Raw genomic sequence first — 17802 nt, forward strand, 5'->3', positions numbered from 1 at the left:
CAGGAAACTGCAAAAATACGACAGCACCTAGAGTCCCGTGTACCTATCACCTAGTTTCTTCCAATGGTGACATCTTATACAACTGTAGTACAAGATCAAAACCATGTCATGTAGTTTGAAGGAAGGTTTTCCTTTCACTTCTTCGCCTGCATTTTCTCCTTTCATTTCCAACACATTTAACTCTGTTAGAAGGAGCAGATGCTAGTTTTCTTTCAGATGTCTGCTATTTCAGTTCGATTACCCCTGTTACTCTTACATTTTTCTAGTCTTTATCCCCATCGTTTCGCCCCAATTTAATTTTGCTGCTGGTTTTTTTTTTTTTTCTCCTCTGGGATATGTGCCACAAATGGTACTATTGTCAATATTCGAATTCCTAACTTCTCCCTCCATCCGTTTTCAAGGAGTAGCCGTGCTTGTGCTTAATTGTGGTGTTTACAGGACTTTTTGTAGTGTGTGAATGCTGGCACGGCTCTCCAACCTCTTAGGGGGCTGCTAGTAACCCGCTCCCCACTCAACGAGCCTCCTTTGTGCTCCGCGGAGGGCACCGCCTGCGCTGGGTTGGAGGTGGGGGTGGGGGGGTGAGAGCTGCCCGCCAAGCGAGGGGCGGGGCCTTGGCGGCAGTGGAAGCGGGCGGCGGGGAAGTCTCGCTTCCCTCCTTTCCACCCCCTCCCAGTCCCGGCCTGGGTCCCAGCCCCGCCCCTGCCGGAGCGCGCGGCCGATCACGTCACCGGCCTGCGCTAGGCGGTCCCCACGGCGCATGGGAAGGCGCAATGCGCACGCTGCGACTCGGCCGCTGGCGGCTCTGAGTGAAGGAGGCCACGGCCGCTTCTGGTTGGCTCCGGGGCGCACTGGCTTGGGTCTTCCTCCGTCCTCGAGGCCCCAGTAGTCCCATCGTTCAGCCCCCTAGGGGCACCGGCGCGGCAGTGGCCTCGCAGGGCGCTGGGTTCCACTCTCCAGCTCTCCTCCCCCTGGCCTCGTCGCCCCGCCCTCGCCGGGCTGGGCTGCGGGGTCAGGGGCCGAGCGGAGCGGGGTGAGTATTCCCACAGTCCCTGCCGGTCTCATCCTCCCGGCTCTGCTTCCCACACGCTCCTCGCCCTACTCCTAGGACAGGGAGGAAGGGCTCGCGCGGGTAGGCGGGACACAGCCCAGTCCTGAACAAAAGGCCGGGGAAGCGAGTCCCCGCCGGTGAACTGCAGGCCTGTGTTGGCCGCCGCGCTCTGGGCGAGCGGGGAAGGGCGAGGACACTCCCTCCCCGAGACCCCGTCCCAGTCGCGCACAAGGCGTCACCAGCACTCCTGGCCCAGTACCCAAATGCTGCAGCACCCTCGAAGTGGGTAGTTACTACCTTGTGTTTAAAATCCACATACTGATAGCAAATCTTTGGCCATGTGACGTTGAAACAGTATTAAATTACCGGGGTTTCCGGTGGCTGAGTCCAACTTAATTTGAAGTTTCAGATTCATAAAGTATCAGGAGGAATAACTTGATATTTAGAGCCAACAGGTTTTTTTTTTTTTAAACCTCCCAGAAAACCTATAAAATCAAGAATTGGCGGGGAGGGCGGGAGAATGATAAAGGAATAGTTGACTGATTTATAGAAACTTTTCGTAGTAAAAATTACAAAAGTATTGGAAATAAGGCAAAAGGATGACAGCATGTTTTTTTCAGAGTCAAAATGGAGCCTGTTTAATAGGCCCACCTGAAGATGACTTAGATGTCTAGGGGAGTGTATTTTGTTTGGCATGATGATATTGATTAGGGCCTAGGCTTTGTAGTTAACATCTTTTTGGGTAATGGAGATGCAAATTATTTGAGTGGGATAGAAAAAAAATACAGTACTCGTAAAGGTTGTAGTTCTATTGCGTTGTAGGATATTAACCATTTTTCTTTTTTCTTTTTTTTGGAGACAGATTCTCGCTCTGTCACCCAGGCTGGAGTGCAGTGGCATGATCTCGGCTCAGTGCAATCTCTGCCTCCCGGGTTCAAGCAGTTCTTCTGCCTCAGCCTCCCGAGTAGCTGAGACTACAGGTGCCCGCCACCATGCCCAGCTAATTTTTGTATGTTTAGTAGAGACGGGGTTTTACTATATTGGACAGGCTGGTGTTGAACTCTTGATCTTGTGATCCATCCGTCTGCCTGGGCCTCCCAAAGTGCTGGGATTACAGGCATAAGCCACCGCGCCCGGCCAATATTAACCATTTTTCTATCTAACCTATGAAACTTATCCTTTCTTCAGTGTTTATGCTTAGTCCCTGAAATGCTTTTGAGTGCACTAAGCCATTCAGCTTGCTCTGTTGTGAGTTTAATAAGTCTTTGTCACAAGTTCATTTTGAGTCAGATTTATAACTTTTGTTATTGGACAATTGTCACTATTCTTTAGTGGCAAAAACAAGTTTATGCTTCTCAGGATGGGAGGACATAGGCCCTGTGTGGTACTCAAATACATCTTAGGACCCCAAGTAGAATCCTTTCTCATTGCCTCCGAAGGGTTAAACAGTGACCAGAGGAAATGTTACAGAACCTTGACCAAAAAATAAATCCAGAGTATTGAGAAATTAAAATTAAAGTCTTGCAGATTGCAGAGTTTAAAAATTGTTATTGATATTTTAAATTGAAGAAATTAGTGGAAATAGTAGTTCTAAACTTCATTCATTTGAATGTGGAGTGTTAAAAGATTATTTCCTCTGTCTCCTGCTTTTCCCTTGCCACCTCCTGTTCTATTATGATAAGGTTAACTGAGATTTTGCTACATGGTGGGCCATTCAAGTTATGTATAATGTTTTGTGACAAACTATATGTTGACAGTAGTTCCTGATGCCTAATACATTTCTGAGAAAGGTAAAGCAGCCCTTTAGGAAAAACAGGGAGAGTAAAACTTACAGAAGATTTCTTAAGATGGGCTTGATTTGATGATTATCTTTGAAGCCTAGAGATGTGTTTGGGACCCAGGAGGTTGTGTTTGAATCATAAATATAATCAGGGAATCTTAAGGAAAAAAAAAAAGCCATAGAGATCATTTGGTGATTATCTGTTGAAAACAAATGTTTTCAGGGGACAAGCAGCCTGAGTATAATAAAACAATTAGAAAGTTGGGGAATGGAGAATAGGAGAATAAGCTGTACTTGAAGGAATTCTGATTAGGGAATGGTAGCTGAAAACTGCAGAGATAAGACCTCTCTAATATGCTTACCTGATCACATAGGTTTATAGGATCCAGGAAGAGTGCTTAGTAATAGGAGTTTAGCTTTGAAGCTAGGGTTATTTCGTATCACTGTCATGTAACATCTTTCCGAGGAAACCTTTTTATCATCTCTTCTGAGCTCAAGAACCTACAATGGTTTCCTATTACCAACTGTTTTAAATGGAATCTCCTTTGGGTTTTTTTTGGTTTCTTTTTTTGGTTTGTTTTTTAAGAGGTGGAGTCTCTGTAAGTTGCCCAGGCTGGAGTGCAGTGGCTATTTAGAGGCACAATTAGAAGGCACTACACAGCCTTGACTCCTGGCTCAGGCAGTCCTCCTGCCTCAGCCTCCTGAGTAGTAAGGACTAAAGGCGAGAGCTACCTCTCCAAGCTTCCTTTGAGTTTTAAGACTGTAAACTTTCTGCACCTTGTCCCTAGATTCTCAATATCCCTCAATCTATACTCTCCATTCAGGTTCTTTTTTTTTTTTTTTTTTGAGACGGAGTCTCACTCTGTCACCCTGGCTGGAGTGCAGTGGCCGGATCTCAGCTCACTGCAAGCTCTGCCTCCCGGGTTCAGGCCATTCTCCTGCCTCAGTCTCCCGAGTAGCTGGGACTACAGGCGCCCGCCACCTCGCCCGGCTAGCTTTTTGTATTTTTTAGTAGAGACGGGGTTTCACCGTGTTAGCCAGGATGGTCTCGAACTCCTGACCTCGTGATCCGCCCGTCTCGGCCTCCCAAAGTGCTGGGATTGCAGGCTTGAGCCACTGCGCCCGGCCTCCATTCAGGTTCTTTACTGGTGTACCTCATTTCAGTCTGTTCCAAGGTTCACTGCCACTGCCCCCATCCCTTCTATTTTTCTTTCTATATCCTCCTATAATTCAAGGATTAACTGACTTCTAACTCCTGTAGGGCACAGGCTCTGGTTCCAGACTGCCTTAGGTCAAATTGCTACGCTTAACAGCTGTCTTACCTTGGACAAATTACCCTCTCTGTCTCAATTTCCTTATTTATAAAATAAAGAAAATCCTAGTAATTTACCTCAAAAAGTTGCTCTGTTTGTTACCGATTCTTAATATATAGTAATACATGCGATTTTAATTATTTTAATCCATACTAATTCTTCAAACAGTGGTTGTATAATTGATCACTGTTTTTTATTATCCATTATTCTCTGATGTTCTTTTCAATTTCAATCTTTACTTAAAAATTTGATTACTTTGAAAAGAATGTGTATTCTGAAAAATAAAAAAAAATTTTGATTACAAACTGTTGAAGGCAAAGACTGTATTATACTTCTTTTTGAAAGTCTCTTAAACCAAGTCTGAGTGCAGTGGTTCACGCCTGTGATCTCAGCACTTTGGGAGGCTGAGGCAGGCAAATTGCCTTAGCTGAGGAGTTCGAGACCAGCTTTGGTAACATTGCAAAACCCTGTGTCTACAAAAAAATACAAAAAAGTAGCTGTGCATGGTGGTGCACACGTGTGGTCCCAGCTACTCAAGAGGCTGAGGTGGGAGGATCGCTTGAGCCTGGGAGGTGGAGGTTGCAGTCAGCTGAGATGGCACCACTGCCCTCAATCCTGGGTGACATAGACCCCCTCTCTCAAAAAAAAAAAGTATCTTAAACCTCTCAGGATGATCTGGGGGCTCAGTGTAATATTTTTTTCTTCTCATCTTACTATCTAGTTTTCTTTTTCTTTTCTGGTTTTTCATTTTACTTTTGTAGCTTAGTTTCAAAAGTATTTGAGGTAGCTTATAAACTAATATATAATAACATAAAAAATAAAGAGAAATCAAGATTGTGGAAATATGAAGCTTGAATAGAAAGATGTGATTAGGGTGAGTTATACTGAAAATATACTGTGAATGTTGTACAGTTATTAAAGGTAGGCCACAAAGTTCCAAGCTTCATCATGGTCAGAGGAAAGAAGGAAACGTATTTATTGCCCAGCAAAAACAGCTTCCTGTGTTAAAATAATTGGGAGGCCATTGCCTGAGGAAGCTCCAGTGCCCTGGGTTCCTATATAAACTAACACCCAACTCAGTCTAAATGGTCTTATTCTAGGAAAATGAAACTTGTAGCTTAACCAATCAGAAACCAACTAACCTCTAACCACTGCCTTTTACTGGAATGATCCAAGTAAGACTACTCCACTTTGACCAATCATAGATTTTCTTGGCCTTGCTTCTGCTGTTTACTCTTCAAAAGCTTTCTAACTGTGTCCCTTTGGTGCAGCCCCATGTTGCTTGCATTCTGGAGCTGACTAATTCGTTAATATGCCTAGTGTTCCATTATTGGAATGCTAAGCTTGTGGGAGTTATTTATATCCTGCTCAAGGTCATCACCAAGGTCTGATTTTTCATACAAAAAAATTTGCAACCTCCTGCATAAATGAGTTAACCATTGTCTGCTCAAATAAACATTTTCTTGTTTTTGTTTTTTTGAGACAGTATCTTGTTGTGTCGCCCAGGTTGGAGGGCAGTAGTGCAATTATGGCTCACTGCAGCCTCGATTTCCTGGGCTCAAGCTATCCTCCCACTTCAGCCTCCCAAGTAGCTGGGACTACAGGCATGCACCACTATGCCAGGTTAATTTTTGTATTTTTTGTAGAGGCAGGATATCACCATTTGCCCAGACTGGTCTTAAATTCCTGGGCTCAAGCAATCCACCTGCCTTGTCCTCCCAAAGTGCTGGGATTACTGTGCCTGACCTCAAATAAACTCTTTAAAATTTTAATGTGCCTTAGTTTATCTTTTAGCACTTAGTAAATATTTAGTGAGTGAAACGGAGGTTGTGATCTCAGATTTTAAAGGATATGCTGAGGCCCTAGAGTTAAATTCTCTAGACTTTGTTAATTCCTTACCTACTTCCCAGTATTTCTCAAAGGGGGCTCTACTGGCATTTTTACGGACAACTCTTCACTGTGTGGGATTGGCCTGCACATCGTAGAATGTTTATTTTACCCGGTCCCGCAGTACTAAATGGCAATGGCAAGCTCTAACTTCTTTTTTTTTTTGACAATCCAATATGATCCCATTTATTTCCAAGCAGCCCCTTGAAGAGTGGGTTCCCCGTAAAGTTGGGAACCGTTAGACCTTATTTGCCCATACTCTACTCCATCCAAGCTATGCTGCATCCACTGCCATTTGTTTTATTTTTAAACCTTGCATTCTTTTCAGACCCTGTCTTTGCAGGAGCTCCTTCATATTTTTGGAGTGACTTTGTCTCCACCTGGTTGGCCCTTACTCAAATTTCAAAATTCAGTTCTTTAAGAATTGAATTCATGTGTTCAGAACTCCAAGTTTTGGAGTCTTTCCCAGTTTTGCCAGGAAGTTTGATATTCTTTTCTAGGAGGACACTCACAGCAAGCACTAGGGTATTGTAGGTACTGAGTGAATGAATGAAAAACTTCTGGAAATAGAAGGCACATTAGTCTCATCTCTGAACAAAGACGTTTGCAAGAAGAAAAATTTAAAGGGAATGTGTCTTTCATTACAAAAATGTCCAACCATTTCCTTTTTTTATTTTCCAAAATAAAAATATGGCACTTGGTAGTATATTTTAAAGACACTTTGCTCTATCATCTGTATTCAGGCTGGTACTGATTCTGTAGCTTCTGATATTGTGTTGGTCCTTTTTTTTTTTTTTTTTGATGGAGTCTCGCTCTGTCGCCTAAGCTGGAGTGCAATGGCACGATCTCAGCTCATTGCACCCTCTGCCTCCCAGGTTCAAGTGATTCTCCTGCCTCAGCCTCCCAGGTAGCTGGGATTACAGCCGCCCGCCACCACGCCCAGCTAATTTTTGTATTTTTAGTAGAGATGGGGTTTCACCGTGTTGGTCAGGCTGGTCTCGAACTCCTGACCTCAGGTGATCTGTCCACCTTGGCCTCCCAAAATGCTGGGATTACAGGCGTGAGCCACTGCTCCTTTCTGTCTCTTCTTATTTTTTGGATACTTTTGGCCAAGGATAGCCCGTTATCTCCTTATTTCCTCATTCTGGGAATCTTGGCGTATGTGCTGACTAGAGTTTGTTGTACTAGTCCTACCACCCACTGTTCAAAGGCAGCAAGAGAGTTTGAGCTGGTGGATCAGCTCAAATTGTCATCAGTGGTGGAACAGTTGTTCTTAGGTGCTTGCAGAGTTTTATTATTAAAAAATTAAAATCTTTTAATAAAAATAATGATACTGGTATCAGAAAGATTGGATGTCACATAGATCTGTGGGTGTTGTTGTTGTTGTTGTTTGTTTTAGAGACAGGATCTTGCTCTGTCTCCAGGCTGAAGGGCAGTGTCACGGTCATAGCTCACTGCAACCTTGAATTCCTAGCCTCAAGTGATCCTCCCACCTTGGCCTCCCAAAGTATACATCAGTTTGTGTAAGAAAAGTTCCAAGAAGTGAATAGACCTGAAAGTTGAAGAAAGGTACTATAAATGAGAAGAGATATATAGAATAAGTCCATTCAAATTTTTACATTTTTTTTCTTTTTGTTTTTGTTTTTTTAAAGACAGTCTCGCTTTGTCACCCAGGCTGGAGTGCAGTGGCACAATCTTAGCTCACTGCAACCTCCGCCTCCTGGGTTTAAGCGATTCTCCTGCCTCAGCCTCTGGAGTAGCTAGGACTACAGTGCACACTACTGCACCTGGCTAATTTTTGTATTTTAAGTAGAGAAGGGATTTTACCATGTTAGCCAGGCTGGTCTTGAACTCCTGACCTCAGGTGATTCTCCTGTCTCAGCCTCCCAAAGTGCTGGGATTACAGGCATGAACCACTGTGCCTGGTCTGAATTTTTCTTTTATTCATTTACAACTTAAAAAAAAAATTTACTGTTTGCCTATCTGTTATAGATGCTAAGATACAAAGTGTAAATCAAATCCCCAGACATTGTAGACGTTGCTGTATCATCTTCTGGCATTCATTGCAGTAGGTGAAGATGGCAGAGGCTACCCTGATTTTTGTTACTTGTAGGTAAACCTTTTTTTTTTTGCCTGCATCTTTTTTCTTTCTAGTCTTTAAATTAAGATATTCCACCAGGCTATGTTTAGGCATAAGTTTCTTTCCAGCAGCTTTGTTTTTTTTAGAAACATGGTGAATTCTTTCAGTTTGTAGGTAAATCTTTTAAATCTTTTTTTCCTCCGTCTTAGAACAGTTTTTCAGTTGTACATTTGCTTATGATTGTAGTTCAGAAATTCCAGTTATTTGTAGGTTGGACCTGTGTTCTTTGTCCTTCCCATCAAACAATATGCATTGTTTTCATCTTGGTCTTTTTTCTTTTGTGTATTTGGAGAGGATCTTATATGCTTATACACTGAAACTCGAATGTGATTTTTTTCCGGCTTCTATACATCTCTGTTGCCTTGAATGTAGAATTTATATCTCTACAGTTACATGTTTGAATTTCCTTCCAGTTTTTTCTTATGCAGTTTCCTTTTTAATCTCAGCTGTTTTTCCTTCCTCATCTCTTGCTTTTAGATGAGGTCTTTCCCTTTCTAAACTTTTTCTTTTTAAAATTGGGAACACAGAGTAGATAATTCCTCAGTTTGATTTCCATATTCCTAGTGTAAGCCCATTACTGGAGCAAGCTTTACCTCTTCCTGTTTATGGTAGTGCCCCTCTTTTCTTATGCAAGAGCTACTTAAAGGTCTTGTGTTTTGGTTTACTTACCTTGACAAAAGAGGGGCATGTTGACTGGTCAGAGTGACCAAGCGTTCCTTCCTTCGTCTCTCTCACTACATTTAGAAGCTGGAGGAATCTTCCTCTTTTTGTTAGCTTGGAAAGCAGATGAATGGGTGCAACCAAATTTATGAAGGATAGATCATTTTCTATACTCAGGAGAGGTCTTCCTTTCCTAGTGTTGAATCTTTCGGTCCTGTAACTAGAATGAGGGAAGTGTTTTTGTATGATTTGAAATAGTTTATAGTTTTTTTTTTTTTTTTTTAGCTTTTTGGGATGTTAGTGGTGAGACTGTACTATTTTGAGAGCTCATCCTGTTCCTGCAGCAAACCTGTTGCTCGCTGCACAGTACTCAGTGTACCTCAGGGCTTTACCTTCCACATCTGGCCATGCACACTGCACTACTGGGAGAGAACTGCCTTGAAAGAGAATTACCAGTGGGGCTAGAAACCAGGAGGGGAGTGGCAACTCAGGATCTGTTTCTCTGAAGGGAATACAGAATGGGAAAGGGTGAAATGACCCTCTTCCCAACTAACCTAGTGATAGAGAGGTCAGACCAAGCCTCAGCTACCAACAGAGATTCCTCATTTCTAGGCTAGGTACAGTGTTGCCTCTTATTTAAACTTTGATTTGGAATATGTATTCCAATGGGAAGGCAAGGAGGGAGAATTGAGCCCTGCTAGTCATCTGTTGTCAGGACTGATCCGACTTCTCTTTTGATGTATCTCTGTGCTATTTTATTGGATTGCCCAGGGCCATGCCTTCTGTGTCCCACCCAGGCTGCCAAATGTCTTGAAATCCAGGTCTTTTACCAGCCCTATCAAAATGAGTCATCTTTTGTCTAGGGATCATGCTAGTCTTTTAGCATGATTCCCTTTTAAAGTATCCCAGGTGCTAATTAAAAGTAATTATTTTGGGGTCTTCAGAATCAGGTTATCTTTCGGCCAAGACCTAGGATTCTGCATTTAAATTTGCACTGTGGTTGCTTCCTTGCTCTCTTAAATTTGAGGACCACTGCCTAAGGACCTTGCTAGGTAAGTGATTAAATTAATCTAAATGAATTCAAGCCAAATTGCCATAAAAGTAGTGGGTTGATGTTTAACTCTCCTAGCTGATATTGCATGTTTTTTAAAAAAGAGTCTACACTTACAGTTATAAATAATGTGGAATTGTTGCTAGGAGGGACAAGTATTCAGGAAATTGCCTACTTTATTAGTAAAAAATGATTTTTAATGTTTAAATGTATGTATAGCATGTTCTGTGGTAATCACATTTTTGTAAATGATCTTAAGTTCCAGGAAATTTAGTTATATTTCTTATAGTGTTTTAGTCCTATTATGACTTTGATATACATTGATTTATAGATTCATCAAATCAACGGCTCCAACTAAAACAATAACAAAGAATTAGTTCCACACACATTATATTAAAAATCACATTAAACAATATGGAGAGTGGTAGTGAAAAAATTGTTTTCAATTAAAAAGGATCATTTAAACAATGATTATATAGTGTTAGAATTCACTAAGCCTGCTTTTCTGGAAAGATATGTTTGAACAGCAGCAGAATAAACATCTCTATGCTTTTAGTCTAAGGGCTAACTTATAGTTTGGACAGACTACCCTCAGTTGGCGGGGAAACTTACTCTATTTTCCAATCTTTAGTCTCTGGTAAAGCAGTTAGAGAAAGGTTTTGATTGAATGTTACATAACAAAAACAAAAACAGAAACAAAACAACACAATTCTTCAGCTGGAGTAAGTCTCAAGCAAAATGGATACATTAACAACTTAATGCCGGGCGTGGTGGCTCACACCTATAATCCTAGTATTTTGGGAGGCCAAGGTGGGTGGATTGCCTGAGCTCAGGAGTTTGAGACCAGCCTGGGCAACACAATGAAACCCGGTCTCTACTAAAATACAAAAAATTAGCCTGGTGTGGTGGCGTGCACCTGTAGTCCCAGCTACTTGGGAGGCTGAGTCAGGAGAATCACTTGAACTCGGGAGGCAGAGATTGCAGTGAACTGAGATCATGCCACTGCATGCCAGCCTGGGCGATTCCGTCTCCAAAACACAAAACAAAACAAAACAACTTATACTTTATGACACAAGGAGTGCTGACTCATTTCTAACTTTTACTTACAACTAGAAATGAGAGATTCATTGTTTAGGATGAGATGAGAATTGAAATTCATCTTTTTACTGAGAGTTCACTTGAGTGACTGTTGTCACCTGTAGTATGAATTTAGTTTAAGATAACTTAAGTCTGGACACATACGCAGTTCACATATCTAAGGTTTTTCAATTTGCAAAATAAGTATTATTCTTGCTATTATTGCTTAATAAGCCACAGTTGTGGTTATTTCCATTTTTAGCCATATTTTCATCCATTTTTTTTTTTTTTTTTTGAGACGGAGTCTCGCTTTGTCGCCCGGGCTGGAGTGCAGTGGCCGGATCTCAGCTCACTGCAAGCTCCGCCTCCCGGGTTTAGGCCATTCTCCTGCCTCAGCCTCCCGAGTAGCTGGGACTGCAGGCGCCCGCCACCTCGCCCGGCTAGTTTTTTGTATTTTTTAGTAGAGACGAGGTTTCACTGTGTTAGCCAGGATGGTCTCGATCTCCTGACCTCGTGATCCACCCGTCTTGGCCTCCCAAAGTGCTGGGATTACAGGCTTGAGCCACCGCGCCCGGCCTTCATCCATTTCATTATAGGAAGTTCTCAGATTTAAATTTCTGCCTCTGCTAGTTTATGAATTTGGTAGAGGACCAGAAAGTATTACAACTTGAAAACTACGTATAAAAATGTTGATTGAATTATATTTACATTTTTGAGTTGAAATATTCTTGCTTGAGCAAAAAAACAATAATTATTCCATGATATTTCATTATGGTACGTTATGATGAATCGAGTTGAGATGGATATCTTTTTAATATAGTATACTTCCTAATTTTGTAATCAAGCCATAAGTGTTTGTATTATTGTATGTAGCATCCTTCAGCAAAGCCTAGTCCTTAGATAATTTTAAAAGTATTCAACCAAATATCAATTAGTGTTTTGATGTTCAGTCATCTTGCTTGTAGCACAGTGCTGTTAATTAGATACACTATGGCTATTGAATGAAATTTTATGTTTAAGTATTTTCAATACTTCAGTAAACCTCAAGTAACTGGAGGGCTTAGGCTACTTTGTTCAGTTTTGTTACTAACTAAGAGTCTGTTGGAGTTTTAAAAATATTACTAAGTATATTAGTGTTCTTTATGAACGAAAGTTAATTTTTCTTTGATTTAGTATCTTTCAGTATATGTCAGGATCATCATACATTTGGAAAAATTTCCTCTGACTGCACCATATCAGTCTTCTCTTGCTATTCTAGTTTTGCATTCTCTCTGTGATTGATGAAATGGGTTCTGTTACCGTCTACGTAATGTTGATATAGAATCGGTATTTCCAGCCCAGATTTCTCTTTCCTTTTGAGTTCAAGACACACCTCAAAATGCCTGCTAGACCCCTTTACTTGGACATTCCACAGGCATTTCAAATTCAAACTCAATATGACCAAATTAAACCCATCTCTCTTCCCAAACCTTTTCTTCCTCCAGAGACTTCTGTCTTACTCAATGAACCACCACCTAAAGGCAGAAAGCTTGGAATCTTTTCTCTCCCCTGTCCCCCACCAATCTTTTCAGTTGTATTGTCCATACCTAGTTCAATAGCAGTTTATTTTTCTTAGAGAGACTCACTTTTATCAAATCTTTCCAAGGCATTTGGTTATAGAAATATCAGTTGTCCTTCTTTTTTAATTTTTTTTTTTTTTTTTTGAGATGGAGTCTGGCTCTGTCGCCCAGGCTGGAGTGCAGTGGCGCCATCTCAGCTCACTGCAAGCTCTGCCTCCTGGGTTCATGCCATTCTCCTGCCTCAGCCTCTTGAGTGGCTGGGACTACAGGCACCCGCCACCATGCCCGGCTAATTTTTTGTATTTTTAGTAGAGATGGAGTTTCACCGTGTTAGCCAGGATGGTCTTGATCTCCTGACTCATAATCTGCCTGCCTTGGCCTCCCAAAGTGCTGGGTGAGCCACCATGCCCGGCCCTCTTTTTTACTCTTATGTTTTGGTTTGTTTAACATTTAATTACAATATATATTTATGATAGGAGAATAAGGTTTGTGAACACACAGTTAACTGATGGGAGCAGAGGTGCTTCACGATCAGCATGCTGTAGACATGACTCTGTCGATTAATCTGGCAAGTTGGTTAGATGGAGTTTGGGTAAGAGAGTTCCTACTGTAATTATTTGTATTTCTTGTCTCCCTTTGTTAGAATATGAGCTCTTACAAGGCAAGGACTATATATTTTTTCATTCTTGTATACCTAACTTTTACTTATGCACAGTGCCTGCTACTTAATAGATATTCACTATGTATTTGTTGGATGAATGAACAAACTTACATAGATTATACTAAATTTGAATAATCAGAAATGACACTGGTTTAGGAATTAGCTAATATAGACAGATCATTGACCTTGGAGCCAAACAGGGGTTTAAAATCCTTGCAGTTTATATGATTTTAATTCAATTGAACAAAAGCATCTAGAGTGTTACTATGCTAAGCACCAAAGATACAGAAACAGGAATATAAAAACAAAAAAAGCTGGGCATTGTGGCTCATGCCTATAATCTCAGCACTCTGGGAAGCCGAGGCTGGTGGATTGCTTGAGGTCAGGAGTTTAAGACCAGCCTGGCCAACATGGTGAAACCCTGTCTTTACTAAGAATACAAAAATTAGCCAGCGTGTTGGCATGCAACTGTGATCCCAGCTACTCGAGAGGCTGAGGTGGGAGAATCACTTGAACCTGGGAAGCGGAGGTTGCAGTGAGCCGGCATCATGCCATTGCACTCCAGCTTGGATGACGGAGCGAATCTTCATCTCAAAAACAACAATAACAAAAACAACAAAAATAAAAACAACAACAAAAAAATGGGGATAAGGTGAGAAAGATAGGAAAAACAAAAACACTTTTTTATTTTTTTTGAGATGGGGTCTCATTCTCTCGCCCGCGCTGGAGTACAGTGGCATGATCATAGCTAACTGCAGTCTTGAACTCCTGGTCTCAAGTGATCCTCCTGCTTCAGCCTCCTGAGTAGATGAGACTACAAGTGCACACCACTATGCCTGGCTGTTTTTTAGTTTTTATATAGACAGAGTCTTGTCATGTTGACCAGGCTAGTCTCGAACTCCTCAGTTCAAGCTGTCTTCCTGCTTTGGCCTCCCAAATTGCTGGAATTATAGGTGTGAGCCACCACGCCTGACCAAAACCATTTTTTAGTGGCCTTGAGGCCATTCTACATCCCAAATTTTGGTTTATTGACAGAAATAAATCAGTTAGCAGAATTCCTTTCAATATCATTCTAAAGTTGATGCTAATACTTAGTTTTTATATTGCAGTTACCATTTAACATGGAAGAAGATGAGTTCATTGGAGAAAAAACATTCCAACATTATTGTGCAGAATTCATTAAACATTCACAACAGATAGGTGACAGTTGGGAATGGAGACCATCAAAGGTAAGAATGGAAATGTTTGTTTTCTATCTCAAAAGAGGATTTTTTGTTTTGTATTGTTTTGGTTTGTTGACATGTAAAACCTACATAATTGAAATTAAGGTATGAAAACTGGTTTGATTTAGTAAAAGGCTTAAATTGAAGGATGTCTTACAACAGATGTCCATTTTCTTGTTTCAACTATATATATTCATTATTATCAGTCTAATGAAGTATTATTTTGAAAAGTCCTTAGGTAACCTGCTTAATTTAATAGATAGAAATTAGCATATTAATTATCTGAATGTAAACAGATGTTTCTGTGGTGCTTCAAATCATCAATCCTAAGTTAATATTCTTAGGAAACTACTTTCGCCTAGAGAGTAAAAAGGTAATCTTGAAACCAAACCATAAACAATCACAATTTCTGAAATATTGAGGACTGTATTAATTGGGAATTTCCTATTAATATAAACATATTTCAAAATGTTTTTTCTTTTTTGTGACAGAGTCTCACTCTGTCCCCCAGGCTGGAGTGCAATGGCATGATCTTGGCTCACCGCAACCTCTGCCTTTCAAATTCAAGTGATTCTTGTGCCTCAGCCTCCCTAGTAGCTGGGACTACAGATGTGCACCACCACATCTGGCTAAATTTTTTGTATTTTTAGTAGAGATGGAGTTTTGCCATGTTGGCCAGCGTGGTCTTGAACTCCTGGCCTTAAGTGATCTGCCCATCTCAGCCTCCCAAAGTCCTGGGATTATAGGTGTAAGCCACCACGCCCAGCCCCAGAATTTTTTTTTGTTTTTTTGAGATGGGTTCTTGTTCTGTTCTGGAGTACGGTGGCGCAATCTTGGCTCACTGCAATCACCACTTCCTGGGTTCAAGCGATTCTTGTGCCTCAGCCTCCCGAGTAGCTGGGACTATAGGTGCATGCCACTGTACCTGGCTAATTTTTGTATTTTGAGTAGAGACAGGGTTTTACCATGTTGGCCTTTCTGGTTTCAAGTGATCACTCCTGACCTCAAGTGATCTGCCCACCTCCACCTCCCAAAGTGCTGGGATTACAAGCGTGAACCACCACGCCTGGCCCAAAGTATTTTTTTTCTCTTGGTTCGATTCAGTAATAATAATGTAAAAGGCCTTTGTACTTATTTCCACACTTACAGTTAGTTCTCTGTCAAAAACTGTTTTTTTGTTTTGTTTTGAGACAGAGTCTTGCTCTATTACCCAGGCTGGAGTGCAGTGGCACAATCTTGGCTCACTGCAGTCTCTGCCTCCTGGTTCAAGCAATTCTCATGCCTCAGCCTCCCAAGTAGTAGCTGGGATTTTAAGTGTCCACTACCATGCCTGGCTAATTTTTGTATTTTTAGTAGAGACAAGGTTTGGCCATGTTGGCCAGGCTGGTCTCGAACTCCTGACCTCAAGCCACCTTGCCTCAGCCTCCCAAAGTGCTAGGATTACAAGCATGAGCCACCACGCTTGGCCTCTGTCAAAAGCTTTTTAAAGAGTTCCTTGAAATCCCTTCCTTAGAGAATAGGTAAATTTTCTCTACTTAACATTTTACCCAGTTCCTGAAAAGTGATGAATCCTGATTCTCTGCTGGTTGGATCTGTTTCCTGTATACACTCTGAGGAATGAACAGTTTGGGTTGGATTTCCTATGATTCAGAACTGGACCCGGGAGGCGTAGGTTTTGATCAGGTCCAGAGTGTCACTGGGGAAATAAGCCATGATTTCCTCTTGGGTCATGTGCATGCTGAACTTTGACAGGGTAGCTTATGCACAGTTCAGAGGGTAGGGTCAATCTTTTGTGGTAGTCCAGTCCCACTCTCTAAGTAGCGACTAGACAGTTGATCACCCCTCAGGAAGTCTCCCTCTCCAGGATAATGTGACTGTGCTAGCACCTCTCATTGGTTTTGTTCCTGGGTATATTTTATAGTTTTGTTTGCTATAATGTTTCAATTTTTATTCATCTTGTTTTTTCTATGATTATTGCTGACGTGAAACAACTGTAATTTTGTATATTAATTTTGTAACCATTCAGTCACCGTGTTGAATTTCCCTATTTGTTTTCATGGCTTTTCAGTGGTTTCTCTTGGGTCTTCTAGGAATGAGGTCATCTGCAAACTAAGAGGTTTTTTTTTTATTGTTGTTTAAATTGACTTCTTTGTGATAGTTCTCTCTATTATTTTATGCATTGACTAGAAAAATGTTAAGTAATAATGATAAGAAATCTTACCTTGAGCCTGATTTAATATTTATGCTTTTGTTATAAAATGATTAAATAAAATATTGATTATTTATTGAATTAGTATAGGTTTCTGACCCCTTTTGACCTGTAATAATTTGTGTGATTATTCCTTGGGGACTTTGCCTTTTCACCAGTTTTTTTTTTTTTTTTAAGAAATTTTTCTTCATCTTAAGCTGGAGGCAAGATGATAAAAATTCCTGTTACCATTCCATTACCTGGCAGAATGTGGGAGGGGAAGGCTAGGGAAGGAGCTGGGACTGTGTATGCATTTGTGTTTGAAGGGTGAGGGGGCTGGGGCTCAGAAGGATCTTCAGTAGGGAAATTCTGTCACAAGTTTCTCCACTGAAGTTGCAAACTAATGCCCCAAGAACTGGTTTTCAGGATTTGTTTTCATTATTGACCTTTCTCTAAAAAGGTATGCCTAAGTCTAGCCTTCTGTTGGCTGCCACTGGTTGCTTAGGTAGGAAAGTTCCTTACCTTTTGGAGTGGGAGTTACACCTCTAATTAAGTGTAGTTCACTTTCATGTAGGGGATGAGCACTGAGACAGTATTGAAACATTACAATAAATGAGTCAAGCTTCCAGGGACAGAACAATAGGAAGACTGAGTCCAGAAGTCTGTGGCTGACCAGAGTGCCTGGCCTATTGCTAGGTTGGAAACAGGGGTCCAAGTGTTACCAAATCTTTTGATATTTTGAGAAAGGTTAAACATTCAGATTTGGGTGGAGAGATCTCTGAATTTTTGGATGTCGGCAACTAATTAAAAAATATTATTTTTCCAACAGTGAGGACCAAACCAAACATGTCAGTGATGCCCAATGGGATGGTCAGTTTATGACCTCTGGGATTGGGTGTCTGTCTGGTATGACTGTGATTTCTCTTCCAACCCCGCCTCAGCACATGCTGTTGAACTGAATTAGTGACAGGGGCTCTAGACATAGCAGATTCCTGTGTTCTCAATTTGGGCATATTAGTATTTTTACCACCTAATTTCTGCGATCCTGTGCCATTTTTCTGAAGGGAATTATGAATCAATCACTTGGGTATATCCTCAAACCTTTCCTTGTATTATGTAGTATCTCAAGCCTTTTTCTGGGACTGTTTGGAGACAGTATTCTGATACTATCGTTTTGCTTTTCAGGCCTCAGAAATTTATTATTTTTTTAAATTG

General features: G+C 41.2%; 1 protein-coding gene across 3 annotated transcripts in view; it reads left to right on the top strand.

Moving 5' to 3' along the window:
* Positions 1–771: 771 nt before the first annotated feature.
* Positions 772–17802, top strand: part of ATG10 (autophagy related 10) — a 292922-nt gene continuing 275891 nt past the window's right edge. For all 3 annotated transcript variants that reach the window (XR_001002005.1, XM_011944213.1, XM_011944214.1), the window contains exons 1-2: positions 772–1030; positions 14286–14405. Coding sequence is in view for 2 of the 3 variants with exons in the window: in XM_011944213.1 (XP_011799603.1) it covers positions 14298–14405 (108 nt within the window). In the remaining variant the exon portion in view is untranslated. The remainder of the gene's footprint in view (positions 1031–14285; positions 14406–17802) is intronic.

The sequence above is a fragment of the Colobus angolensis genome, unplaced genomic scaffold (assembly GCF_000951035.1).
Source record: "Colobus angolensis palliatus isolate OR3802 unplaced genomic scaffold, Cang.pa_1.0 Scaffold23, whole genome shotgun sequence".
NCBI lineage: Eukaryota > Metazoa > Chordata > Mammalia > Primates > Cercopithecidae > Colobus > Colobus angolensis.